This window comes from Lasiosphaeria miniovina (assembly GCF_030549165.1).
Source record: "Lasiosphaeria miniovina strain SMH2392-1A chromosome Unknown B0T26scaffold_3, whole genome shotgun sequence".
Taxonomy (NCBI): domain Eukaryota; kingdom Fungi; phylum Ascomycota; class Sordariomycetes; order Sordariales; family Lasiosphaeriaceae; genus Lasiosphaeria; species Lasiosphaeria miniovina.
Genome location: NW_026848222.1, coordinates 2965166 through 2989963, shown reverse-complemented (window position 1 = coordinate 2989963; position 24798 = coordinate 2965166). Strand labels below are relative to the sequence as shown.

Sequence of the window (24798 nt, the reverse complement as noted above, 5' to 3'; positions counted from 1 at the left end):
ATATTGGAATGTGCGCAAGACACGTATGCAGCAGTAGTTTGCACGCCGGTTAGCAGCTTGGTTGTTGCCCAGAGGCGGGGTTGCGAGTCTTCTCTTTCACGTAGCGGAGATCTCTCACGGGCCCGATCAGCCCAAGGATTCCCCAACCGCAGGAATGCAGCAGTGCGAGGAAGGAGCCTAGGGACAGCGGGAGACCCAGAATACGGCGCTAGGCAGGTTTATGCGACGTGTCTAATGTTTATATGGACGGCGTTATAGCGGCAATGAAGAGGTCGAAAGCACGGAAAGAAGAAAGAAAATCTGGTTAACAACTTGGAAAACACGGCTTGGATGGAAGCTCGTTTTGTTATGATTTTATTAACTGGGAAAAAATGCTGCGCCACGGTGCTGCGCTGACGTCGATGCCCTGCCGGACTTACCCACTAACGTTACCCTAGGTAAAGAGCCCGCGTCGAGATTCAACGCTTGCCGTCCGTCTCGAACTCATCCATCCAGATAAGGTGCCTACGTTTTCACTCTTCGTTTCACAAAAAGTGCGAGTGGAGACCGCAGGAATGAATGTGTTTGACGCACACTCACGTTCTAGATTCGACTCCTCTGTCTGCTGCATTCACAAATCATCTTCTGCTCCCCCACAGGTCGAATTCCTCCAATCCTGCATCTATACGTGGGACATGCGTGGCCGTTGCCCTGAGCGTTACAGGCCGAGGTCTCACCACCTACCACTATTAGTAGTAACTAGGGTGCCGAGGGGGATTACAAACGCCAAAATATGCGATGGCATCGCTCATATCTGCGCGCACCTACGGAGTATTTCAGGTCCGGACAAGCAGCTCCAGTAGCCGCAACAGTCCCCGAGCCACCAGTCGCACCGGCACGGCCCAGAGCAGAGCTCGATGGGTTAAGTTTTCCGCCGTCCAGGGGATATTCATACTACTAAAGGACTGTGAGAAAGTCGGGACGAACTTTAACATGGGATTTGCGGCAATCGACTGAACTAGTAGAGACAGTCGGTTATCTAGCGGGACAGCCAGCCCGCCGTTCCACCGTAAATGGTAGTTCCCCGAGGCGGACAGACGCCCGCGCAGTAAGACAAAGACCAGAAGATCATGGGGTTGCGTTAGGGCTGCGTTAAGAACTTACATATTTTTTTGCGGATGTGTCTGCATATTTTGATGTAACCTACTAGCGTAATCCTTGAACCCTGGCCGAAAGTTTCCTGAGCTTGAAGCTTTCGAGCCATTCTCAAACCTGTTGCCTCCGCTGTGGTCTTAGTGCCATGGCGGACGGCTTGAGGCAATTCGACATTGTCTCGGGTGCCGGCAAGTTTGATCAAGGCCCCTCTCTCTATGCTGTATTGTCTAGATATTTGACTTTCAAGAGGCTATTATCCGTATACGCGTTGTCTAGATGCCTAAAACCAATCCGAAGGGGCTCTCTAAAGAAATAAAAAAAGAGTCGAAAAATGCATCACAACCCCAACCCTGGGTCTTCATCCCTTTTTGGTGAACAATGAACATTACTTGCCGTTTTTGCAACTCAATGAGGTTGGTTTCGCACACTTAAATGCCTCAGCCGCGGGTTCAATTCTGGTTCAATTTTATTTACGTATTCCATACAGTTGACCCCTATTTCTATGCTCTGCTAGGTGAAGCCGTAGATAGAACTGCAGCCGTGGCGAGAAGCCAAGTCCAGAGATAAATCTCACGTTAGGTTTCTCTCGCACTCAGTGTCTAAGGTTCTGAATCGTTGAAGATACAGCAAAGTAAAACTATGCAAGCAATCACAGGTGGATGCTTATTAGGGGGTGATTCGCTCGAGCAGTAGCAACAACAGCAACTAGCTGTGCCACTGCTTCTGAGCTAGGCGACTTCGGCCTCTGATATATGCCAGACTATCTGCCATCATCATCATCATCATGATCCCATGTCTACCGGACAATAGGATATGTACCGTAGGCTCCTTATGTAGAGCGGAGAATGCACCACTCAAAGCCAACCTCTTCTTTAGACCAACCCCCCACTTCGTCTTTCGCCCAGGTTGGGAACTTAGTAGAATGACTCCACCATCGTGTCCTTCATACTAGTGTTGATGACGCCCGGCGCGGCGCCCTCGCCTAGCCGGAAGACGCTCTCGATAACACTGAGCTCGGGGGCCGTCGTGTCGAGCCCCGTGACGGCCATCCAGTCGTTGACCACCATGCCACCGCCAATGACGTTGCTGCCGCGGTTGATGCTGCCGGCCACGAGGGGCACCTGCAGCAAGCTGCTCAGCTCGTCCTGGTCCTGGATGCTCGTCTTGGGGTGCACCAGACCGCCCTGGTTGCTCAGCGCCATGTAGCTGCCCACCAGCACGTTGTCGGCGATCGTCTGCCGGAACACCTCGACCCCGAGCACGTCGGCAATAATCTCTTCCGTCTCGCGCTCCAGATCCGGGTGGATTAGTGCGATGTGGTCGTTGGTCACAATCACGTTTCCGAGCGCCGATAGCCGCTCCTCGATCCGCTGAATCCGGATCGAGTCGGGCAAGCTATTACGCAGATGTTGCAGTTCCTGGTCCGTTGTCGTCGTCGGTACGAGAAGTCCTTTCCGGTTTCTGTAGTTCTCAATTAGGCCTGCTTTTTTTCACTTTTCTTTCCCTCTCTCATCCTTGTTGCGCCGTGTTTCCCTGCATCCAGGAAACCGAGCGAACAAACCAAAGAAAAAACAACACACCCTGCTGTTAACCGACCAATAATCCGCGTGCCAGCGATTGTGGTTCTGCAAATTGGAATGACATCTTGAAGCTCCGACTCGAAGACGCTGTAGAAGTTCTCGCTCGCGCCGACAGCGACGAGGGCGTAAGAATTTGTTAATGTAGCGAACACACCAACTCTACAAGCGGGTTTCGCAAACAGCGGTTAGCAAAGACACGCCCAAGTCTGTCGCGTGTATGCGCAACCACCAGCCATCAATCCATCACCGTGGGGTGCGGCGGGTTGGCAGTTTGAGCAAAAGGTGGGGTGGGGGGTAATGTACTCGTTGGAGTTCTCAAACTGCGCGCGGACCGCCATGATTGCGAGTTACTAGACGGAATTTTCTTTTGACGCTGGTGGGTATGAAGGAGTAGTCGGGACGCGAGTATGCTTTGCGATATGGCTCTGAGAGGGCGTTGTGAGAGATAATTCCTGGCTGCTGGGTGCTTTTGACCTGAAAGTGAGAAAATCGATCCTGGGCTTCGAGACAAGCGAAAGAAGGGTGGGGTAAGGGTCTGCCAAATCTTTTGCGACTGGAGCCCCAGCGCTTCTTAACCTTCTTTCAGCACTGGTCTTCGGTTCGCTTCAGCCGTGTGCCTGAGGTCTCAGCGGCTTGCCGATGACTCAGTAGGTTGCGGCAGCCCTTCCACCATAGAAGCACCGCCACTCACGATCAGAGTCTACTGCCGCATTTCACTATGATTCATCGCTAGTAATTGCGGCACTGCCTCGGACTCATGTAATCAAGGGCTTTCGAGCAGGTTACATGCTTGCGTGCTTGCAAATCATGGGCTTTTGCTGTTCATTAAGTATCTAGGTACGAGATACCGATACCCAGACTATATGCAGTTCCAAGAATTGCTTTTACCAGTAACGCCGCCCCATACATCCAGCCAGATTTGACAGACTCTCCTGGGTCCGTAATGCGAGGGCCAATGATAACTTGAAACATTTGGGCTAGACATGATACGAAAACAATCCATAATCCATAAAACGCCAAACCAGTCAACCGTTATGTCATGATTACACTACGCCAAGTCATCGCCCAAAATACGCCAACCCGGCTACCTATATCGATTCACCGTAATTCAACAGAAGGGAAAGACCGGGGCCCTGCAAAGCCATTCGCAATGACGGTCTGAATGTCAATATTCTGGCGCGGGTCTTCATGTGTGCTCCACATCTTTAGCAAGATGAAACGTCCGCTCACCGGCGGATCAAAGTTGATGGTGCACCTATTCTCGTCCAGTCTGATGTTAAAATGCGCCAGAGGAGCCAGCATGTTAGCACCGACGGCCCGCACCGCGTCCTGGGTCGCAATCTGGGCCGCGTCTTGGGCCTCCTCAAGCGTCATGCTTTCCGCCTCGGCACGATCCCATTCGCGCATTCGATGCCATCTAAGACCTGCTAATGGGAAGCTGGATGCAGCAGTCCATATGTCGGGGCTGTTGTCGCCGTGCTGGCTCTCAAAAGGCAGAGTACCAATCTCGGGAGGTCGCCGAAAAGAACGTCGACCTGATCTCTCACTCTCATCGCCGCTACACTCGGTGGTAACATTAAAAGGGGCTGGCATGGCATTGAACTCTGTAGGGATCACAGCTGTCAGATATTCGTCGCCGTCTCCCATCCCGTGGTTGTGGAGCCGCTGGTTCGGGTATCGTGTGAGAAAAGGTCGACTTCCATCAGGGTCATCGGGGTGACGGAGAGCAACTAGAGCGCCAGGCCGGTGAGAAGGAGGAATGTTTCTTCGGCGAGGTTCCTCATATAGGATCCGGTAATTCGTAGTGCGCTGTAGCACGTCATCCGAATTCATTGACACGAACACCATGCCTTGGCGGATCCTGTCCAGCACAACAGTCAGCCGGCATTATTGAAGAGAGGCAAAGCAAAACATACGGGGATGAGAACCTTTCACCAGGAGCCTTGATTATCAGCTCCTTGAGACTGAACACAGTGGCGCCTTGGTGTCGCAAGACGATATTGCATCGGTTCCCCTTGGTGCAGTACACTGAGTTATCGTCCTTCAAGATGTTCTCGGGCACGCAAGACTCTTGGTCGTCGAGTAGCTTCCCCTCGTAAAGGCCACCATCACAGGACACAATTTCCATGGTGAGCTTGCCTGGCTCGAGCTGGCCGTACCTGCCATAGTGAAAACCCTTGAAGGTAGATGTAATCTTATTCGAATCCAACTTCCGACGCTTGACACGGTGGCTCTCTTCAGCTTGATCATGGCCATGGGCCGGAGATGAGTCCGAGGGTTGTGCAAGTGGGGGCGTTATTATCGGATTGTTGGTGAAATCCAGCAAGGCTCTCAGGTGCGAGTTTGCATTCTCGAGATTCCGGTCCATGTCCTCGAAACTGGGATTTGTTGACCTGCTGTGAAGCCTAGACCGGTGCCTCTCGAGAAAGCGGTCGGAGGCTCGAAGTCGGCCAAAATGCCCTCCCGAGCCTCCCGAGCCTCCCGAGCCTCCCGACGACGCCATGCCGAGGCGACCACTCGTTCCGAGGGAGCGAAGGGGCGGAAGTGACGGCGGGTTGCCAACTACAGTTGAGGTTCCCGGTGCCGCCCCGTCGCCCTGCTGTGGGTCTAGGTTGAATCTTCGTCGCAGGTCCCGTTCGGAGCCCGAGGACATACTTGTCTCTGGGGCGGCCTGCGCGGCTGAAATATGGTGGTCACGGTTGGCCCTCCAGTGGAATCTCTCTATTGCTCGATACAACTCTCCGGACGGGCTCACAGTGGCAGTGGACAGCCGGTCATCGAGGATGGACCGGACTAAGCCGTTTGCGTTTTGGTACTGCGAAGGGTCCAGCGGAGGCTGTTGTGATCGGTTGCCAGGCTGGTCCAAATGAATCCGTCAGCACCGGAGCACAGATTAGGAGCCGCTCTGGGCCAAAGAAAGGACGAGCAATGACTGCTTGGGAGTGGGAAGAAAGAGGAATCTCGTTTTATCCTCGAAGGCGAGGCTATCGCCTATCCCGCACGACGAACAAGTGTGGAAAAGGACCGCAGTCTGCCTTGGGTGGCACTAGGCGAGTTAAAGACGACAAAGCCCTCGCCGGGACAACTCACTCACTCACCATCAAGCAGATTTAAAATAAGAAAAAGGGAGACCCGTAGGCCGTGCAGAATGAAGAAGAGCCGGAGTCTGCTCGGCTTCTAATAACAAAGGCGAATGTCGAGGAGAGGAGTGGATATTGAGGCTAAGAATTGGTGGGGATGCATGTCCGAGTTATGGATGGGGGGAATGGAATGGTGCAGTCAGCCTAGAAGGCCAGGCAAAGGAAGGAACCTCCCTTGTAGTTAATGCCACTGGACTCGAGCGAGTGCGTGCGGCCAGTACTGTACTAGGCAAGGTAGGTCAGGTTTGCTAGCGTGGCGGGGTTCTGTGCAATCAGAGGACAAGACATGTAGCAGGTACCTTCATCTCCTCATTAATTGCTGTTTACTAAAGGTACTACTTAAACTTGCATGGCCGCCAAGCAGGCCAGCCACTGTTTCCGCCGAGCGAGCACCATCCCGGGCAGTCTTATGTACGGATATGGACACCACAATATCCGTACAGTCACTCGTTCTCGCGTTTTCGCAGCTGTAACAGTGCAAATTGCAAGATGAGGACGACAGTGTCTTGAGTTCATTTACGGGTTACGGCTTCCAAATGAACGAGAGACCTTCCGATTTCCCTGCCGTGCAGATCACTTCTTTAAGGCAGTCCACCAGTTTGCTTCATCGGAAGAAAAAGAAAACGGATGACTGAGGTGGGGGGCCGCTCTCGCGATCTGCATTCACGGCTGCAAGCCACCTGCGAACGCTCAGTGTGCGTGCTGCGTAAAAGGCCGGTGAGGACCAAGAACATCGAGGGTTGCAAAGAGCGTATTCCGTATTGAACTTCAGCCACGAATAAAATAGGCGAGAGCGGCATTTTGTTCGTATGGTCTCGCTTCCTTTCCGTCTTCGCTCTTTCCGCATCGTCGATTAAGGTTGTCGTCGCCCGCCGCTCGCCGCTCAACCCCCTACCGCCCAACCTTATCCTCGTCTTGTCTCACATGCTCGCTTCTTCGCCTCACCACGCCTCAACTCTAAAAATGGAGACTTCAACTCGAGACGGGCCCGCCGAGAGCCATGGTAAGGGCGATAGCTCAGTCCCGGTGCCTCCCTCAGAGGGTGGAATAAGTGCCGGTAAGTATGGGACAGCAGCCTCGTCGGACGACCAAAGCTGCACGTCATCTGTGCCTCGAGCTGACAAAACGCCAGACGAGATCGCGCTTTATGACCGCCAGATCCGTCTCTGGGGCATGAAAGCGCAGGAAAAGATACGCAATGCCCGCATCCTGCTCATCACCATGAAGGCACTAGCCAACGAGATCGCAAAGAATCTGGTCCTGGCGGGCATCGGATCTCTCACCGTTGTCGACCACGAGACGGTCACCGAGGCCGATCTGGGCGCGCAATTCTTTTTGTCAACCGAGGGCAACCACGTTGGCATGAACCGCGCCGCTGCTGCCAGTGCCGCAATCCAACGGCTCAACCCCCGCGTTAGGGTAGCCGTCGACACGGCTGACATTCGTACGAAGCCGCCCGCCTTCTTTGCCGACTTCGACATCGTCATAGCCACAGACCTGGATGCCCAGACACTAAACGTCATAAACACGGCCACGCGCCTCAACAACCGCGCCTTCTACGCCGCCAGCTCACACGGAATGTACGGCTTCATATTCGCTGACCTCATTGAGCACGACTTTGTGATTGAGCGGACCAAGTCTAATATGGCGACGTCACTAGGGCCCGAGACCAAGACTCGGTCTATCGTGGCCGTCTCACCAAAGAAGGACAGCTCCGGAGGTGACGACCCCAAGATCGAGCTTGCCACCAAGCGCGAGCTCTACAGCACCTGGCTCCTCGCGTCGGACGTGTCCAAGCTGCCCGACGACATCCTCAAGAGCTCCCGCCGCCGCAAGGTAGTGACGCCTGTGCTGAGCTGCTTGCGCGCCTTGTGGGAATTTACTACCCTGTACGGCGGAGTGCCGAGTTCCAACGACCACGCGGCGCTGGCTCAATTCACGCGCCTGTGCGGAGACAAGCACAAAGCCCTTGGTCTCCCCGTCGAGACGCTCCGTAGCGAGGTGCTGCGCTCGTTTTTGCAGAACATTGGCGCCGAGATCGCCCCAGTGGCGGCCGTCCTCGGCGGCCAGCTCGCCCAAGACGTTATCAACGTGCTCGGCCAGACCCAGCAACCTATTCAGAACTTTGTAATTTTCGACGGCATCACTCTGGATGCTAACGTATACGCGTTGCATCCGGACGACGCCCTTGGAAAGGCACTGCTGTTGTTGCCGGGGTCTGGTTCCGTTGGCGTTCAGATGGCGGGCATGGGCGTGCCTGCAATCAGCAATGGGGGTATTGGCACGTTTGGCGCAACCATGCTACCACCTGTAGTTCCATCGGTAGACCCGTCCCAGGTCATTGCGTTGGATGACTGATATGGTATAAAGCCTGGGGAGGACCCAGAACAGGACAAGGCGATTTCGAATGCGTTCATGTACAGTACAATTTCACCAAAACTAGGCCTGTGGGAGAAGGTCGGGGGATGGGGCGTCTTCATCGTACAACGATGGCGGTTGATTTATGTTGAGGAGTTGGAAAGGAGACGGGGCCCATACCCGTGGCGTATTTGCTCTCCCCTAGCCATCATGCCAACAGAGGCAAGCAAAATAGACAGCCATTCATGCTACTCGGTAGCGACTCTAGAACTGCAGCCGTCTAAGCGCGTCGCGGTCAGGAAGTCTTGCTCCATTATGCTCCTCCCCATGGCAGTCACGAGTCTGTAGTTCGACCAGCAGTCAGACACGCCCGTCTTCGTACAGTTAACATGAAGATGCAATTCCTCGCCCTGGTATGAAAAGTCAGGATATTTAAACGTTTGGAGGGGTTCACATATGCGTTATGTGTCCGTCGTTGGTGTTCCCGCGCACTTTTCCAGGTGCTTGGTTGCCTGCTATAACTGACGTCTTCGTGTCTCACATACTTCTGTATACCATGATTCTACGGAAATCGTGATTTCCTACTTTCTAGTCTGTCCCCTCGTCCCCGTCTTCGAGATCGCAAGCTGTCTTTTGTCAGCCACTTCTTCCCCTGAGCGTCCATGTCGATGCCTGCTACCTAGGTAAGAGCCGAGATTGAAAGACAATTTCCTACAATTTCTTGGATGGTAATCCTGGGGCTGGGAATGTCGTCACACGGCGCTAGTCAGCAAGTCCCGTTCCACCATCCTTCGTCGTCAACCGGCCAACTACGTAGGTAGAGTTGGGTTTCCGCCGTTGGTCAAGAATGAGGCTGGTGGGGAGAAGGGGTTCGGTGCTTGAGCGCCTGCGTTTTTTAACAAGCAAAAGGTGATTTTCGTATCTGTTTACAACCTAAGTAGCAGCCGCAAAACCACGGTCTCACACAAACACATACACTCTCTCTCTGTGTGTGTGTCAAGCAAACAAGTATTCTACAAACGTTAAAGAAAATCTTCTCCAAGATGGAGCACCTATATATCTGTTTCACGTCAAAATGTATTTATCTTCACGTCCGGCCCAGATGAAAATGCGGCTGACAGAACGGATCACCCTGCTAATGTATCGTTGATATATACATATATATATAGCTTTATAACCGGGCTAGCCACTTGAGTCTCCGGCTTCTTCTTTTTTCTTTTTTTTTTTCGGCGCTATGCTGCCATGTCATTGGCAGTCGAAGAACCCCACAATACGCCTTGTAAAAGAGAATACTTCCTTACTGACTGCGTGTTAAGCTCGGGTTGAGAACAAAACCAACTAACCAACTCGAAAAAGCAGTCGGTCTATTTAAAAAGAAAGTCGAAAAGACCATATTATCGTTTCAATACTATCAGCGGAAGGGGGTGTTTATCAACAACTAGAATATGCTAGCCACATATTCAGGGTCTACATTATTGATCGCAGATATTTTCATTACCCAAGCCGAATCGCAGTTTGGGACGTCGGATATGCATATTCATATATACACATGACACACCATGAACAAAAAGCTGCGAAGAAAAAAACCGAAATTTATTCTAGATGATCAAGACCGAACTCCGCTTGATTATGCCATCTCGTTAGAACATCCTGTGCGCTACCCGCGACTTCCCTTATAAGCATATTATATTCTGACCAAGCCCAAGCTGCGTTTGTCCCCCCCGTATAAACCATACTGTCTCTTGCGCTGTTCGCAACTTCACTCCGCATTGTTGCTCCCCTGATTCTTCATCCGGGAGGCGTATTCTGAACCCTACACCAGTCAGACAAAACTCATCGCTTGTGATCAATCTTATTCGAGCCTTTCTTGGGCTATCTCTCTCATAACTTCTCCACGACTACGACAGTTCGCCACTGCCTTCCGCCCTACTCAGCTATCCGCTCACTCACCGCGATCAAGATCTTGGTGAAGACCACGCAGCATGTAGGGGCTGCGTTCCGGGACTTCGTGACGTGCGCTGACCACGGCTTTGGGTCGGAGGCGCAATACCTCAGGGACGTCGGTGTGCTCTTGGCTCTTCTCACCAGAGAGCTCTGGCTCCTTCTCCTCCTGCTTGCTAGTCTTCACGACTATGCGAATCTTCTTTTCGCCTAAAGTCTCTGGGCCCTTCTTGCCAGTAGACTGGGGGCTTTCCCCTCCCCCACGCTCGGCGGACTTCAGAATTACGATGCGCCGCTTGACCGGCTTCTCATCGACTGCATCTGCCTCGGGCTCTCCTAACTCGGCGCGCTTTCTCTTGACAGGAACCTTCTCCTATGATGGTTCGTCGACAGGGGCGTCGCCTTTTGAAGAAGGCCGTGATTTCTTTAGGTTGTTATGGGTCCACCCACGAATATGGGTCGGACCATGGCGAGGCGGTGCTTCCACCGCAGAGTAATCTTTGATGGCTTCGCGATAATCAAACTGAACTGTCCGCAGCTCCTGGCCGTTGCCCAAGTAGCCTTGGCGATGAGGTGGCGTCGGGGCTGGCTCAAGCTTCCGGTACTTTGAAGACGAGGCCGACGAGCTGCCGGGACGTGAACGTGGCGAAGCAGCCGACGCCGACTGTCCAGGCGTATTGGGGAGCTGCGGCATGGCCTGTGCAGCAGGCGCTGGAGCCAATACCGGCGTAGGTGCAACGAGAGGAGGGGCGCTATGATATAGCGGTGGTGACATGGGATATGGGCTTATCTGTCGTGCTTGTGCCGACGGCATCCCAGATAAGGGTGGGCCCTGGGTAGGAGTGCTGAGCGGCTGCTGCATGATCGGGTGCAAAGGGTGGCCTTGCGCTTGCTCCTGAACCGAGAAGGCGTTATGGAATGGCCGATTTGGTGCGGGAGGAAAGAATGCGCCACTGTTAGAGACCACCATGTTGAGATGCTGGGGTACTGGGCTGCTGTGCGGCTCTGGAAGAGGGGGCGTGTCATTCAAGAGACTTCGCACCGGCCTCAATGCCGGAAGCCCCTTGGCCATGCCCGGGTTCGAGAACGGCGCCCGTCCAGCTCCCGAGCCCTGAGCCTGTGCCGAACCCATAAGGTCGCCTGGGAAGTCCTGGGGAGCTGGCAATGGGGAATAGTCTGTCGGCTGCGGATTCAGGGCAGTCCGGAGAAAATCGTTGGCTCTAACCGGCTCGCTGGAAGCGCTAAGCTCGGCCTGTCGAAGGTACGGGGAGATTGGCGCCAGCTCATCGGCCTTGGAATATCCGGTAGGCCTGGGACACTCAGACTGAGCAAAATCCCCCATATCCACAACGCCCCTAGCAGGCTGCTGGGTTGGAACCATTGTGTAAACCTGGGAGCCCCCGGAGGGCCGCTCTTGCTGTACAACATAGGCAGCCCCTGCAAGCGATAACAGCCCAGTAATATCAACCTGGGCTGGCACGTCTTGCTGGACCTGGGGCAGGGCAGTAGACGGTGCGCTGGCTCCGCTGTCGGTAAACACGTCCCGTATCGCATCATATGGTCGAGATGGCTGCGACCGCTTGGCCGAGGTCGCCCGGGCAGCCCCCTCTTCAGCTTCAATCATAGATGCCGCGCTCAATATATCGTCGGCAAACTCGTCGAAGGCCAAAGCGACGTCTGGAATGAGCACCGGCCCCTGACGTGGCAAGGATTTGGCGCTCATGGCCGGTACCTTGTCGGGGTCGACGCCCCTGGCGACCAGTTCTCCCCTCCGATACTCTTCCTCATCAGGGGCGATGCCCCTAGCAATCAGCTCTTCTTTCCGATACTCTTCCAGGAGGCTCGGGTCCGGTGCGATCTCGTCTTCTGCGATGCCATCTTGCTCGCAAAAGGTATGCAAGAGCCGTTGAATCTTGGCCCTGTTCTCTATCTCCTCCACCTTTCGATCCAGTCGAGCCAGCGGAATTGTACGCGACGCGTGGATGCGCTCCCCATTGGGGGAGACCATGACGACGGGCCGCCACCCATCCTCATATGGCTTTGGCGGCTCTTCCTCATTAGTTGAAGTAGGCAAGAACAAGCCCAACTTCGGGTGCAGGCCGTGTTTCTTGACGAGCTCCTCTTCCAGCTCGCCCTCGGCCTTGGTCGAGTCCCAGGTGCCAACTCGACGATCGAGAAAGATGTAGTTAGAGTTTGGCTTGCCGATGTACTTGCCCCGCTTGGCCTTTTGCGCACCTTTCTGGGTGCAGTTGGTCGAGTCCCGGAAGCCGATCTCGTGGTCTTCCCACTCGAACGTGTTGGGCACCATTATGCGGTTATTTGGTATGTCCAACCGCGAGGACCGCTTCGAAATGATGCGGACACCGTATTCGTCCGCACCCGTCGCGCCACGAGGAATTGGGATCTCCTGACCGTCCTTGGGAGTTGCCTCCCCGCTGCCCTGGGGCTGGTCGGCATTCTCGGGCGCCGGGTCCTCGGCCGGCTCAGGAGCCGGCGAGCCACTCTCGCCAGGAGTGGCGGCTCCGTCCTCGAGAGCCTCAACGGCTGCCAACAGACCGCCCGAGTGCCGCGGCAGCTCGGGGGCCGCGTCGTCGTCCTTGGCGGCGGCAGCGGCCAGCTTGGAGTTTGGCTGGCCCTCTGGCTGGCCCTCGGCCTTCCGCTTGGGCGTCGCCTTCTCGGGGGCCAGTTGCCACGCCTTGCTCATCAGCTCGCTCAGAAGCGTGCCAGGGAATGGCACTTCGACGCCGCCGCGCATCTCAATGTACTGAGACTGCGAGTCGGCCTGCTCTTGTGTGATATCCTTGCGGATATACCCGGCATCTTGAGGCCGCTCTCGGAGATCGACAGGCAGCTTGTTGTCGTATAGATGCTCGAGGAGGTCGACCTGAATCAGTAGCTGCCCATAGCGCTCTTCGCATAGCTCTGCAACCATGCGCATATGCGAATCGTGGGCCACAGATTTCTCTCCCTCATAGACGTGCTCGGCCATGTTGAGGCCATAGACCAGCTCCTTGTGGTTTATGACTAGGCAGTCCTGGAAGCGGTCGCTGAGGAACTTCCGGATGGTGGTGAACTCGGGGACCCTCTCAATGGTGGCTGGGTCCTCGAGTATTTCGGCGATGGAGCAGTCTGCGATCTCCTGGACAATGGGCTTGACGAGCTTGAAGAGGACGGAATATGCGGCCTTGAGCTCCTGGCAGCGTTCGTGAGCGGCCTGGGCCTTGTAAGAATCATAGGCTTTGTGGCGGCGTCCTCGGCCCAATGTGGGCTTGGGCGGTGGCGGAGGCTTGGGGGCCTTGGTCTTGGTGCGAGGATAGCGGCCTCGGCCTTTGCCCTTGCCGGACCCCGGTCCTGTGGCCGGAGCGCCCTTGGCTGGACTCGCCTGGTGAGAGGGGCTTTCCTCAGACATGACATCGTCGACGTCTACATCGTCGGCGGCCGGGAAGGTGGGAGCGTGCTGGCTCATGGTCGAGTTGCTTGTCCGGTTAGTAGGGCTGGTATAAGTGTGCAGCCGCTGCTGTGCAGGACCAGTCTCAGGCTCGGACTCTTCTGGATGTGGCGGCAGACGGCTGGCTCTCTCCATAAATCCTGTCAGGCAGGATTCGAGAGCAAGACGAGAGGTGAGGGAAGGGTGAGAAAAGCCGAGGTCGTGGTGAGATGGCGATGAGGCGGTGACGATGAGAGAGCTGGCTGCAAAAAATGGAACCCCGGGGCCGCCCCCAAAACCACACAGCGAGCTGAGAAGATGTTGTCGTTCAGGCGTAAAATAAGAACGGAAAGCCGGGAAGCCGGACAAGTGCAGACCTGGGACTCGCCGGATAGAGACGAAGAGGTGCGCAGCGGTAATTACAAGGAAACGAGGCGCGACCTGAAAGAAATGGACGAAGATGAAAATGGGTGTGAGACGTGACTTTGCACTCTCTCCAACATGGACATGGATCGGCCGCTGCTGGTAAAAGAGGAAGAAGAAGTAGAACGACAAGGAAAAGAAGGGGAGTACTATATAGCCGTGCACAGCAAAGCAGACTCGCAACCATCAACAGCCAGATGAATAGTTGCTTCTCAATAGTGCATCGCCGGGGGGGGGGGAGGGGGGGGGAGCAGCAGCTATTGTCGTTACGGTGCAGGTTGACGGCGAACAATAAGAAGATGAGAGCTTGCTTTTCCGCACCCCCAACGGCCAGACCCCGAATGGAGCCAACTCAATTGGCTGGAGCCCAAGGCCTGGTCTCCACCGGGGCTTAACCGATGCAGCCGGCCAATCAGACCGCTCCAACTCCTTCCAAAACAGGAACTGCAGCCCCCCTGTTAAGGAACATGAACGAACGGGAACAATAACAAAATCTGTTTTCTCTTTCTCGCAAACAGCCAGAGTGCCAGCACCAATGCCAGTGAGTCAAGTGAGAGGCACATGTACGAGGCAATGTTCTATTGAGGCATGTTCTGTGTTACCGTGGCTGTTACTATTGTCACTATTGTTTTGCCTTGCTCTGGTTATCGATAAGCATCATACCGGCGCCAGAGAGCAATCCGAACTTGAACAACCAGCAAGCCAGCCAACCACCAACCAACCAAACCCGACCCAGCAGTGACTCTAGACTGATATTCTAGAGTGACTCTGACGAGTGTGACTTGAAAGCGATTCTATATTTTTAGTCCCATGCAGTGGGAAGGGAGGAGGAGGCGAAAGGTCAAGCCAGCTCGTTCCTCGGGGTTTTTACTTGACTTGACGGCTTACAGGCTGAAGCAGATGATGAATCTTAGCTCGTCAAATTCATGCGTCCACCGTCATTTCTATTTGCTCCGTAATCTAATCAAGTTTGGTCGGACTATTTCTCACTTCTGCCGTGCGTGCCGCATTTCCCGGACATGTTGACGTGCACTGGCAGCTACCTGCCTTAGTTGTCGACTGCTTACCTACAGAGAATGATAGCCTGCGCCACCGCTTTGCTCTTGGACACCATTGAACCTAGCCCTGCCGTTGCCGGATTCTGCTGAACTGCTCTGTAACTACACATCTTATTTCAAACTCAAAGTTGCCCAAGCCGATAAAACAAGATACCTGGCATGCAAAGTTTACTGTCTTCTAGCAGATACTAGCTCCGTTTGGCGTGTTTTTGGTTCGTTAGAGCTTGAACTCTGTTACGCACTTGGAATGTACAGTACGGATACCTTGGCGGGCTAATAAGATTGCAGTTTCCGGAGCGTCTCGTATGCTGTGTTGAGAAACATTAACTTTAAAGAAAGACTGTTTTGAACCTGCTCTCCATGCAGTAATAGAACCTAGGGGCTTCGGAGAAACGGCTAATTTTTGTCTAACACGAATCTGACTTCATCGTAAGCCGGCCAACTCTAAGCACGCCTGGTCTCATGCTCCATTGGTTAAGGCGCCTGCTCACTCGTATTTGTAAAGACAATCCATAACCATTACCTTACTTGGTAGTATACACATGAGTTACCGGGTCCCGGCGTGAACAACGAAAGTCAGAGACGGTCCTGACAGAAATAAAAAATTCGAACGGAACCTCCGAATTAAATTGGCTGTCATTCATAAGTACCCTCGCTTTTAGGATGCCTTGGCTTCTCGCTTAGCTAGCGGGTAGAGCCGAAGCATGCTGAGCGGGAGCTAAAACAATTTGTTTAGCGCGGAGCTCCTTGCCTCTCTTGGGAAGGAATTTGGCTAGACCAGGCACTCGGGAAAGACAGATCGAAAAAAAAAAAGGAAAGAAAACGGGAACGTCACCCCGCCCTTTTTTATTCGACCCCGATCCGACAACCCGGCAAGCCGGCAAGCCGACAACCCAACCCGTCCGCAAGACAACCCATCGACCCGTGGGAAAACCGGCCGGCTCATGGGGGGCAAAAAGCGCGAGGTGGCGCGGAAGAGAGGCGGCGGGAATGGGAGCAGCAGACCGCAGGCCAAAAAACAAAAAACCAATGGCGGCCCAGCCACCTCCTATTCCAAGTCGCCCTTCAGCAACACGCGCAACAAGAAGCTGAAGAAGCAGCAGCAGCGACAGGCCGATACCGTCCTCCCCTTCACGCCGCACGAGACCATCCTACTGGTCGGCGAGGGCGACCTCAGCTTCACCGCCTCGCTGGCCGACCACCACGGCTGCACCAACCTCACGGCCACCGTCTTAGAAAAGGACCTGGCCGAGCTGTCAGGCAAATACCCCCACGTTACCGACAACATTGCAAAGATTGACGCCGCCGACGGCTGCCGCCTCCTCTACGGCGTCGACGCCCGCAAGATGGGGCCCTACACGCGCAAGAGCGTCAAGGGCCGCGTCACGACGGGCATGATGGACCGCATCATCTTCAACTTCCCCCACGTCGGCGGCAAGAGCACCGACGTCAACCGCCAGGTCCGCTACAACCAGGAGATGCTCGTCGACTTCTTCGCCCGCGCGGCTCTCTCCCTAGCCCCGCGCGGCTCCATCGTTGTCACCCTCTTCGAGGCCGAGCCCTACACCCTCTGGAACATCCGCGACCTGGCCCGCCACTCGGGCCTCGCCGTCGAGCGCAGCTTCCGCTTCCAGCCCGCCCTCTACCCGGGCTACCGCCACGCCCGCACCCTGGGCGTCGTGCGCAACAAGGCCGGCGAGGTGGGCGGCGGCTGGAAGGGCGAGGACCGCCCTGCCCGGAGCTACGTCTTTGTTCGCAAGGAGGACGTGCCCGAGCCGCCGGCCGCCGGCTCGAAGAACCCGCGGCCCGACGGCGATGACGATGACGATGACGAGGACGTGCCCGAATTGCCGGCCACCGGCTCAAAGAGGCCGCGGCCGGACGATGACGATGATGACAACGACGACGACGACGATGACGATGTTAGTGACGATGATAGTGATGGAGCTACTTCGGGTGGTGATTGAGGTTAATCTGGGTTCTGGGCCCATCAAGCTCGTTTGGCCCGCCCTCACCTCGTGCGTGGCATATCAATGCTTAGATGGTGCATGTCTTTTAAGAGACACATCCACGCCCCCCTCCTGTTCGACCACCACTCTTGAAGCGTGCGTGGCCTTGATGCACGCCCAGAAATTAACAACGCCGAGGAAGGTAACCGCCCGTACACTTCTAGAGCGCCCAAGGCGCGTGCCGCCTGCCTTGTTAGGTTTCGGCAGAAAACACAAAATACTAGCCTCGAGAGACTGTGTCCGCGTAGTACATACATGCCTACCTTCAGACCGAGTAAGTAACACTTGTCTAGCGAGATGGGGCCTGAAATCATCTAGAGATAGATAGATGCCACTTTGCTATATAGAGTGCTTCGCTGAGTTAAACGATAGGGGGGAGGTGGATGCCGAGGGAGTAAGATCCACCTCAATATTTGAGAAAGAAGAAAGAGCTACCAGCATTACTGTTTGTTACGTAGAACCGCAAATTCATCCAGTACATACACATTTATTCTTGGCCGTGATCTTGCGACATGCTTCGGATGTAGTTGGGATGATTTTTTAAGTATTTTTTGATGGATAATGAATGACACCGTCCAGACAATGGCTTATTCCTCTGCTCGTCCAATCTCGCGGTCCGGCTTTGTTCTGCCCAGATACAAGACAGGCAGGCACGCATACAGACAGAGACAGTGGGCATCGTATTGCCAGCCATCCATTGCCTAGCCCAACTACCATCTACTACAACGTTGCATAATAATAATAGCGACATTGTCTAGCTCTTTGCATACCAGCCTATTTGTTCCCCAGAATCGGGGACGAGGGAGAATATGTGGGGGCGAAGGGCGGCATACAAACCCCTCGGGGCCCTTTCACCAGAGACTGACATGTACAGCCGAGGTACATTGATGGACACATTCACACAGGGCAACTTTGGGGGGCTTTCGCCGTTACGAGGGTGGGGGTCATGGAACAGAACCAAAGAGAAACGGCGACTTAGAAGAGGGCCAAAGGAACCTCAAAACACAGTATACATGCACGAGTTGGCGTACTATTGCAAGAGTCTCTCGGCGCTGCTGCAAGCACCCGTTGGCTACCCTCTTCGCGGCCCACCCCCTTTTCACCCCGTTTTCTTCATGGCGCACCCACCACAACAACCCGCCCAGCTCCTCGCTAACATAACCTTCCAGCCACGCCTCCTGCTGCTGCCGCCTCCCTCGGGGTGTCTCGGCCGTTCCATGACCGCGAAGAATGAAACGAAGAGACGAAGAAAAATGTCACACACGCACGCTCGAGTCGATATCCGGACGACCGGCCGGCCTGGCCGACGACATCTAACGCATGCCCCCCACCTCCCATCTACCATCTAACCTACATACCGATCGACCTACCTACGGGTTGGGGAGGGAGGAAGGGAAGGACCGGGGACTGACTCGCCGTCTTCTCCATTGTAGGCGAGCTAATGCCGGCAGCCGTGGCGCGGGCGCGGGCGCGGGCGCGGACGCTACGCAAACATGCCTGTGTACATGACATGTATGCCGGGCAAGCACGTCCACACCCGCGCGCACCTACACACCACCATCTTATTCTCTCTCTCTCATCTTTTCTTTTTCTTCGAAAGTAGGTAGGTAGGTAGGTAGGTAAGCAAACAAAACCCAAAAAAAGAGAGGGCTTCGTCGTGCCCGCATGGCATTTCGTTACCTATCTCCCGAAATACCAACACATCTACCTGCCTCGCACGGGAGCAACAATCAAGGAAACTAGTTGCACAAGGTGCACGTACATACAGGAGCAGTAAACACCTTCCTAGCCGAGGGTCTCCGAGCCTTGGAGTATAGTGCTAGAAGGAAGAGACCCCCTTCGACGGACGAAAGAGAGAGAGAGGGAGGAGGAGATGACGGAAGTCCCGATGGAGAGCCCATGCTACAGGGCTGGCTGGCTGATATATCCACCAGCTATTAGTTACACTACCTACCTACCCTATCTTAGATGCCTCGAAGAGAGCAGGTTGGCACTAGCAGCCCAACCCCAAACCCAGATTGAGAGAGAAAACAGGTGAATAATAACCCACGTAGAAAGCAAACCACCGTCTGCGTGTTGGGTGAGACAGCCAACCAAAAACACGCACGCATGTCCCAAGTACCGGGCTATTCTTCTTCTCCCCCCCCGAAAACCCCGGATATGCAGTCCGCCCCCCACACGACCCTCTTTGCCCGGGGAGACAGTCAAGAGAGGTGGAAGTAGAGGCGAAGAGAGAGAGTAATGATTAAGAGGAAGAAGAAGAAGAAGAAGAATAGACATGCAGAGAGAGCGAGAGAGAGCGGGCCCCAAAAGAAAGGATGTTTCTGCAAACCTGCATGGCAAAAAAATATGCAGCTTGCCTTCCATTTCACCCACTCACCCGACATACATGCATGACCCCAATTCCCATGTCCAGCTGCCGACGTGAGTGTGATTGCCCTCTCTACCCCGAGGCAGGGTAGGTAGACGCGCGTAGCGGCGTGCCCGAGGGACTCCCTCGTCAAGTCTCGGGAGCTGGGGGATAGGGGGGCCAACAACAAGAGATAGCAAGCAGGTGTCTTTACAGCAACGGCGGCCAGTCGACGACGAAGGAAAAGGAGGTCACAACTACACGCGTGCGTGCGTGCTTTCCTGTTTGTTGTCTTGTTGGCTTGTAAACATGTCCCCGTCAACAAACTGGCTGGGGCCCCATAATGTCACGATAAGGAAAGAGAAGCCGTCATCGCTCACTTATTAGATTCACTATGCTCACTACCTAGGCAACTTCTTCTTCTCCCCCCAGCTCATAGAAGAACAGGGCCGCTCGCCTGTCGTCGGTCTCCTTTTTTTTAATACCCGAGAAAAACAAGAAAAGACCAAACAAATTCGAGATTCACTTCTCGCACCAAATTCCCTTCCATCCTGTCTCCTGTCTCTTCCATTGACCTCGGGCATATTTTTTCTTCTCTATTCTTTCGTGCCTCGGAGGTCGCCCATAATATCCCAGGCAAGAGCCGGGTGCTCATTCCTCCCTAGCGGCATGTCTCTCGCCTCGTTCCATCGCCTCGCTCCAACAACCTCCCAAAAAAAGTGTGCCCAAACCGTAGAAAGAGACATCGCATGTTCGCCCACTTCATGGGGTTCTAACCGTACTACAGCAGCCATTCCGGGCCGCTGCCAAGCTGGTAACCCCCCGAGAAAGAATCGTGAATGCCCTAAAAAGGAAACTGCCAGAAGAAAAAAAAGAAACCACGACCGCCAACTAATCATTTGCCTACGCAGTGAACCGCCGGCACCGCCCTGTAAAGTCGAGACAGTAAGCAGTAGGGAGACAGCCAAACAAATAAGGCAAAACACTAAAAGCAAGTTGCCGTGACCCAGATTCGCCAAATTGCGACCGAGATTCAATGTAATGCAGCCGAGCCTAGATCCGATATCCACCATCTGTCCTTCATGAACGCCTGCCCGTGCACAATATCTGTCACACCACGTAGCCTCTCGGTCAGAGAAATGAAACTGCCTCTCCGGGATCCTGGGAATTGTTTCCCACAAAAACACGCAGCCGCCGGACCCGGTAATGCGGCGTCTGAATGAAATGAATCGCCCGGATCCTATTGATATCGGAACTTGGTGTCCGGAATTGTGTTCCCCGATTTATGAGATACATGTTGATCTAAAGTGAACCCCTCTCACTCTGTCGGCCACCCGACACTGCTGTTTTCACCCACGAGGCGCAGGCGGCATGTTTTTATCGAGTGTAACCCCTCCAGTTTAGTTGGGTAAAGAGCAATTTGCGTACCGGCTTGAAACCAGCGACATCATCCTCGTTACTGGAGCGGGCCCCGGTTCAGGGGTGCCATCTTCAGACCGCTGCTTGGCACTGCTCGTCCGTCGTGCGGTAGGTGAGGTAGATAATTTGGGTAGCTCTGTCCCTGAGGAACGGGGGGTTGGCCAATACTACTGCTTCGAAACATGTTGGTGGTGTGAGGTAACTCACTGAAAGAGTATTGGTGGCTCTGGTTGATCGGAACGGCTTGTTGCGGGACAAAGGCCCCCGATGGCGGCTGCGGTGCTTGCTGATGTGGAGTAAAGGCATATAATGGCGCGTTTCCTGGAGCTGTCGTGGCTTGTTGCCAATGGCTAGAGTAAAGCCCAGCACCGGAGGGCCCGGGCAGCTCTGCTGGCGAGTTATACAAGGGCTGCCGGCGGCTCGAATCATGCGCGCTTGGTATCATGTCCTGCATCTGTATCGTGCCGTGTGTGTGAAGCGGCGCCTGCCCCCCAACCGTCATGCTCCCACTCTCAACGTACGAGTGCTGTTCCGAGCCCAAGTCTGATGGCATTACTGGTGGCGGATACTGGATACCCCGGACGGGTATATCGCTCATGAAGGAAGAAGCCCGAACATTGGTCGCTGGACTGTGGTCGTTTCCTGGGGCCGGCATCATGCTGTGAGGTGCAGCCGTCTTGGGGGGCGACACCCGGGAAGACGTGACAGAGTGGGCCTTCTCCTCCTCATCCTTAGACTGGGCAATATCGTCGTCCGACTGGTAGTTGTCTGGTATTTTATCATCTGCCATGACAAAGACTTCGGTATTTCCATCTGAAGGGGGTCAGTTACCATTCACAAGCAAGCCTGAGTGGGGATTGTCGCTGACCTATCTCGCCGTTCTTGTACTGCTCCTCGACCTTGGCAACTTTAAATATCTCCTTCAAATAAGGCTTTTTCTTGGCATTGCCGGGTTTCTCCTTGTCGGCAAACCAGGTAGACAGCGCATCCATTGTCACATCCTCTAATTTGGCGACGTTAATGTCCAGCTTCTGAATATCCTTGTGCTGTTTGGCATTGGGCTCGACGACCATGCGTAGAATGTGGTTTAGGAGATAGAGCCGCTCTGTTTCCGTGTTAGAGAATGCACGCCGCTGCTCTTGCCGTCAGGGCCAGACTTACCTTTCTTCCACAGATGGTCCGGCTCCTTATGCCGAACCTTCTCGTCCTTGGTTGTGCCCCAAGGCTTCGGCCACCAATCTGGAGCTCTTTCGTCGCTTTGAGTGTAGGGGTTGTTGGACTGCTTCTTGGGTGCGATCGTCTTGACGAAGATCTTGGCAATAAGCTTGCAAGCTGTTTGCTGGCAATTCCTGAAGCGTTGGTCGTAGAAACTCCACACTTCCTCAGAGTTGCCAATCTTGATGCCCTTCTTTGACGATACCATCACAGGTGGCTCATCGTCATCGAGATCGCGTTCGTACACTTGCGCCCTTGGTCGTTTCCGGGTCGTCCGCCGCCCGCCTTCATCATCGAAAGGGTCTATCGTCTGAACACGACGGCGGTCGTAACTCCGACGGCCGGCATAGTCTGGCCCACTGGATTCGCGGTGATAGACATCTTCGTATGGGAATCCCGGGTCGTCCTGAAAAGAGCTCGCTGTTTGTCCCTATGTCAACAAACGATGATCGAGACAAAGCTCCATGAATCTTTCGCCTACCTGCTGGGCCTCGTCTTTGGTGATGCAAGAACCTATCCATGTCGAAAATCTTGCGAATCTCAGATGTCTCCAGGCGTCTGGGACCTGAAAAGTATTGGTGACTGCCATCGTCAAGACGCGCAGCAAGAAAGTAATACTGAGCATTGATCTGGCATTGCTCTCGAAGGGCTCGGTCGATAGTCTGGAGACTGGTTAGCATAAGGGTGGGGGATCTGCTGGATTTCATCTGCAGCCGTACAAGAGGAGGAGGCCTGATGGTTCCTAGTTCGTAGTAACGATCGTCATTTGGAGAATGTTCAGGAGCAGACCTGTCGTTCTGCCAATGCGGCCGTGGCTGCTGACCGCTCAAGACCATGGTTGCGGCTGGCTTCGTGGAGACCTGAAAGAGGCCCAGGTGATAAGTATGATCAGGGCTGCGAGTTGTCAAGGCTATATTTGACAAGGTGGAAATAGAGTGACGGAACGGGCGCTGGGGAAGCTTATATCCGTCCCAGGTAAGAAAGATGGCAGGTATCGTAGAGGGGGCCAGGTAAGTGAGACAGCTGTCGGGTACAGGGAAGTTATCCAAAATGCTCAAGACTACCCCGACAAAGACGACGGCGTTCGAGCTAAGACGGCTCCTATCTGCACAAGCGGAGGCAGTACAGCATGCTGTTCCAATTAGCCAGAAACGGTGCAAGAGGAAATGACCCAGCGACAGAAGAACAAGATAGGACCGGCCTAGTCAAGACTTGGGGGAGGCAAAGAGGACGGCCGAGGGCGTGCGTTGGAGGTTGCCGTATGCAACGGATACGTGCTTCCTGGTCGAGATGAAGACAGCACCGAGACCAAATAGGCCAGAGACTCTTGCTGATAGGCTGGGAACAACTTAAACCTTGCGAGCTGATCCAGACGGATACCGGGGCGCACCGGGAAACAAAGGAAGGCGACGATGTGGCTGAGGGTGATCAGGCTTGAAGTGTTTGCAGGCCTGTTGAAATTATGGAGACGAGACGGCGAGATCGTGGCCTTAAACCGACGGGTCAGCTGGTGTTTGTAAAGCTGAGCGGCAGGACCTTACAGTCCTCTTTGTCTCTCGTGCGGCTACGAGACATCTGGCGGTCCAGACTTTCCACGTGCTGGAGGTGCTGTTTCGCCTGGCCCCCACATGCGTCTCGACGTGGATGTATTGAAAGTGTGTTAAGGGCGCCCCCTACGTTGAAGTTGATATTGGGCGGGCATAGGGGGGTTAGGGGAGTACGGCACTTTGGCTTGGTGGGAAGGATCCTTGAGCGCAAGAGACCTTGGGGGGAGAAGATGATCAGGCCGGAGAAGAGGGGGGAAAGTGGTGACGACAGTGACTATGGAGGTGGGACAACACCAGCCAGAAAGCCGCTGCGGCGCTGACGGAAAGAAAAACGGGAGTAGGCCGCCAGCTGTTTGATAGAGCCTGGACTGCAGGCGGGTGGCCCTTTGAGCAGACGGGGATAGTTAATTAGGTGTCCCGATGGCAACGGAAGAACGCAGGTGAGGTGGAGACGTTTAAGAGCTGGCCCGGAAGCCCTAGCCGTACAAGACGTGGACGATGTCCAGGTCAAAGTTATCGAGACAATCGAGGGTGCAAGTTGGTGTCACGCCTCATACTAGCCACTAAAAGACGTCCTTAATCCCTTTTCTCTCAGGCACTGTCGACCCTTCTTTCGATCCGCGACAGTCTGACCTCGGAGGTCAAGACTCGTCAACCAACCAACGGCCAGGCGAGGGAAAGACGATCGTTTTCGCCGCTGCTGAGGCGACAATGGATCGTTGAGGGCCAGGAAAACGAGGCGACTCTTGTCGGTGTTGCTGCTGCAGTCGGGGGGTGTGGACGACTACGTATCTGGACGGGCAACACGATAAGATGGGGGTTCCGTTCAAATTGGCCCAGCGATCCAGGCTGGATGGGTGAGGTGCGAGGACGGGACTATCAAGGAATAACGACGCGCGTGGGCTCATGCAAGAATTGGACTCACGGCCACGAGAGCTGGGTGGGCATGGAGGTTTGATCTGAAAAGGCGGGAGTCGTAAAACAAAATATAGTGAAAGAAGTACTGAGCACTCGGGACCCTTGTCAAGGAGGCTAAGGAGGAGCTGCTGCGCTAAAGATAAGGCTTGAGGGACGAAGCCCGGGGTAAAAAAAACCACGATGATGGATCCTCGCCTGCCAAAACTAGAAGCCGCAGGAGGAAGCAAAGCAAAACGAGGAACTTGCAGACAACTGCAGACAGACGATTCGGACAAAATA

At 54.5% G+C, this 24798-nt stretch overlaps 10 protein-coding genes across 10 annotated transcripts; 3 read left to right on the top strand and 7 right to left on the bottom strand.

Moving 5' to 3' along the window:
* Nucleotides 1–1243: 1243 nt before the first annotated feature.
* Nucleotides 1244–1592, top strand: B0T26DRAFT_702890 (uncharacterized protein). The gene has a single exon (XM_060441649.1). It carries the CDS (start codon nucleotides 1280–1282, stop codon nucleotides 1448–1450), a length of 171 nt encoding a protein of 56 aa, XP_060298417.1. The 5' UTR covers nucleotides 1244–1279; the 3' UTR covers nucleotides 1451–1592.
* On the bottom strand, nucleotides 1582–3334 carry B0T26DRAFT_702888 (uncharacterized protein). The gene is made up of 3 exons (XM_060441648.1): nucleotides 3018–3334; nucleotides 2715–2873; nucleotides 1582–2595 (listed from the first exon to the last, which is right to left on the bottom strand). Exons 1-3 carry the CDS (start codon nucleotides 3050–3052, stop codon nucleotides 2049–2051), a joined length of 741 nt encoding a protein of 246 aa, XP_060298416.1. The 5' UTR covers nucleotides 3053–3334; the 3' UTR covers nucleotides 1582–2048.
* B0T26DRAFT_702883 (uncharacterized protein) lies at nucleotides 3313–6187 on the bottom strand. Its single transcript, XM_060441647.1, has 3 exons — nucleotides 5813–6187; nucleotides 4631–5571; nucleotides 3313–4575 (listed from the first exon to the last, which is right to left on the bottom strand). The coding sequence occupies exons 1-3, from the start codon at nucleotides 5813–5815 to the stop codon at nucleotides 3813–3815; spliced, it is 1707 nt and encodes a 568-aa protein (XP_060298415.1). The 5' UTR covers nucleotides 5816–6187; the 3' UTR covers nucleotides 3313–3812.
* Nucleotides 6188–6817: 630 nt separating this feature from the next.
* B0T26DRAFT_739709 (uncharacterized protein) lies at nucleotides 6818–8212 on the top strand (the record flags this gene model as incomplete). The annotated part of the gene is made up of 3 exons (XM_060443748.1): nucleotides 6818–6911; nucleotides 6987–8014; nucleotides 8093–8212. 3 exons carry the CDS (start codon nucleotides 6818–6820, stop codon nucleotides 8210–8212), a joined length of 1242 nt encoding a protein of 413 aa, XP_060298414.1.
* Nucleotides 8213–10526: 2314 nt separating this feature from the next.
* Nucleotides 10527–13619, bottom strand: B0T26DRAFT_642979 (uncharacterized protein; the record flags this gene model as incomplete). Its single annotated transcript, XM_060437495.1, has 2 exons — nucleotides 10527–11405; nucleotides 11577–13619. The coding sequence occupies 2 exons, from the start codon at nucleotides 13617–13619 to the stop codon at nucleotides 10527–10529; spliced, it is 2922 nt and encodes a 973-aa protein (XP_060298413.1).
* Nucleotides 13620–13822: 203 nt separating this feature from the next.
* On the bottom strand, nucleotides 13823–14240 carry B0T26DRAFT_221616 (uncharacterized protein). Its single transcript, XM_060433852.1, has one exon. It carries the CDS (start codon nucleotides 14188–14190, stop codon nucleotides 13909–13911), a length of 282 nt encoding a protein of 93 aa, XP_060298412.1. The 5' UTR covers nucleotides 14191–14240; the 3' UTR covers nucleotides 13823–13908.
* Nucleotides 14241–16005: 1765 nt separating this feature from the next.
* Nucleotides 16006–17028, top strand: B0T26DRAFT_643321 (uncharacterized protein; the record flags this gene model as incomplete). Its single annotated transcript, XM_060437524.1, has 1 exon — nucleotides 16006–17028. The coding sequence occupies one exon, from the start codon at nucleotides 16006–16008 to the stop codon at nucleotides 17026–17028; it is 1023 nt and encodes a 340-aa protein (XP_060298411.1).
* Nucleotides 17029–17470: 442 nt separating this feature from the next.
* Nucleotides 17471–17995, bottom strand: B0T26DRAFT_221582 (uncharacterized protein). The gene has a single exon (XM_060433851.1). The coding sequence runs from the start codon at nucleotides 17819–17821 to the stop codon at nucleotides 17558–17560; it is 264 nt and encodes an 87-aa protein (XP_060298410.1). The 5' UTR covers nucleotides 17822–17995; the 3' UTR covers nucleotides 17471–17557.
* Nucleotides 17996–19767: 1772 nt separating this feature from the next.
* On the bottom strand, nucleotides 19768–20702 carry B0T26DRAFT_221542 (uncharacterized protein). Its single transcript, XM_060433850.1, has one exon. The coding sequence runs from the start codon at nucleotides 20491–20493 to the stop codon at nucleotides 20017–20019; it is 477 nt and encodes a 158-aa protein (XP_060298409.1). The 5' UTR covers nucleotides 20494–20702; the 3' UTR covers nucleotides 19768–20016.
* On the bottom strand, nucleotides 20685–23203 carry B0T26DRAFT_221514 (uncharacterized protein). The gene is made up of 5 exons (XM_060433849.1): nucleotides 22774–23203; nucleotides 22536–22716; nucleotides 22001–22474; nucleotides 21708–21944; nucleotides 20685–21652 (listed from the first exon to the last, which is right to left on the bottom strand). Exons 1-5 carry the CDS (start codon nucleotides 22888–22890, stop codon nucleotides 20877–20879), a joined length of 1785 nt encoding a protein of 594 aa, XP_060298408.1. The 5' UTR covers nucleotides 22891–23203; the 3' UTR covers nucleotides 20685–20876.
* Between the last annotated feature and the right edge of the window lie 1595 nt (nucleotides 23204–24798).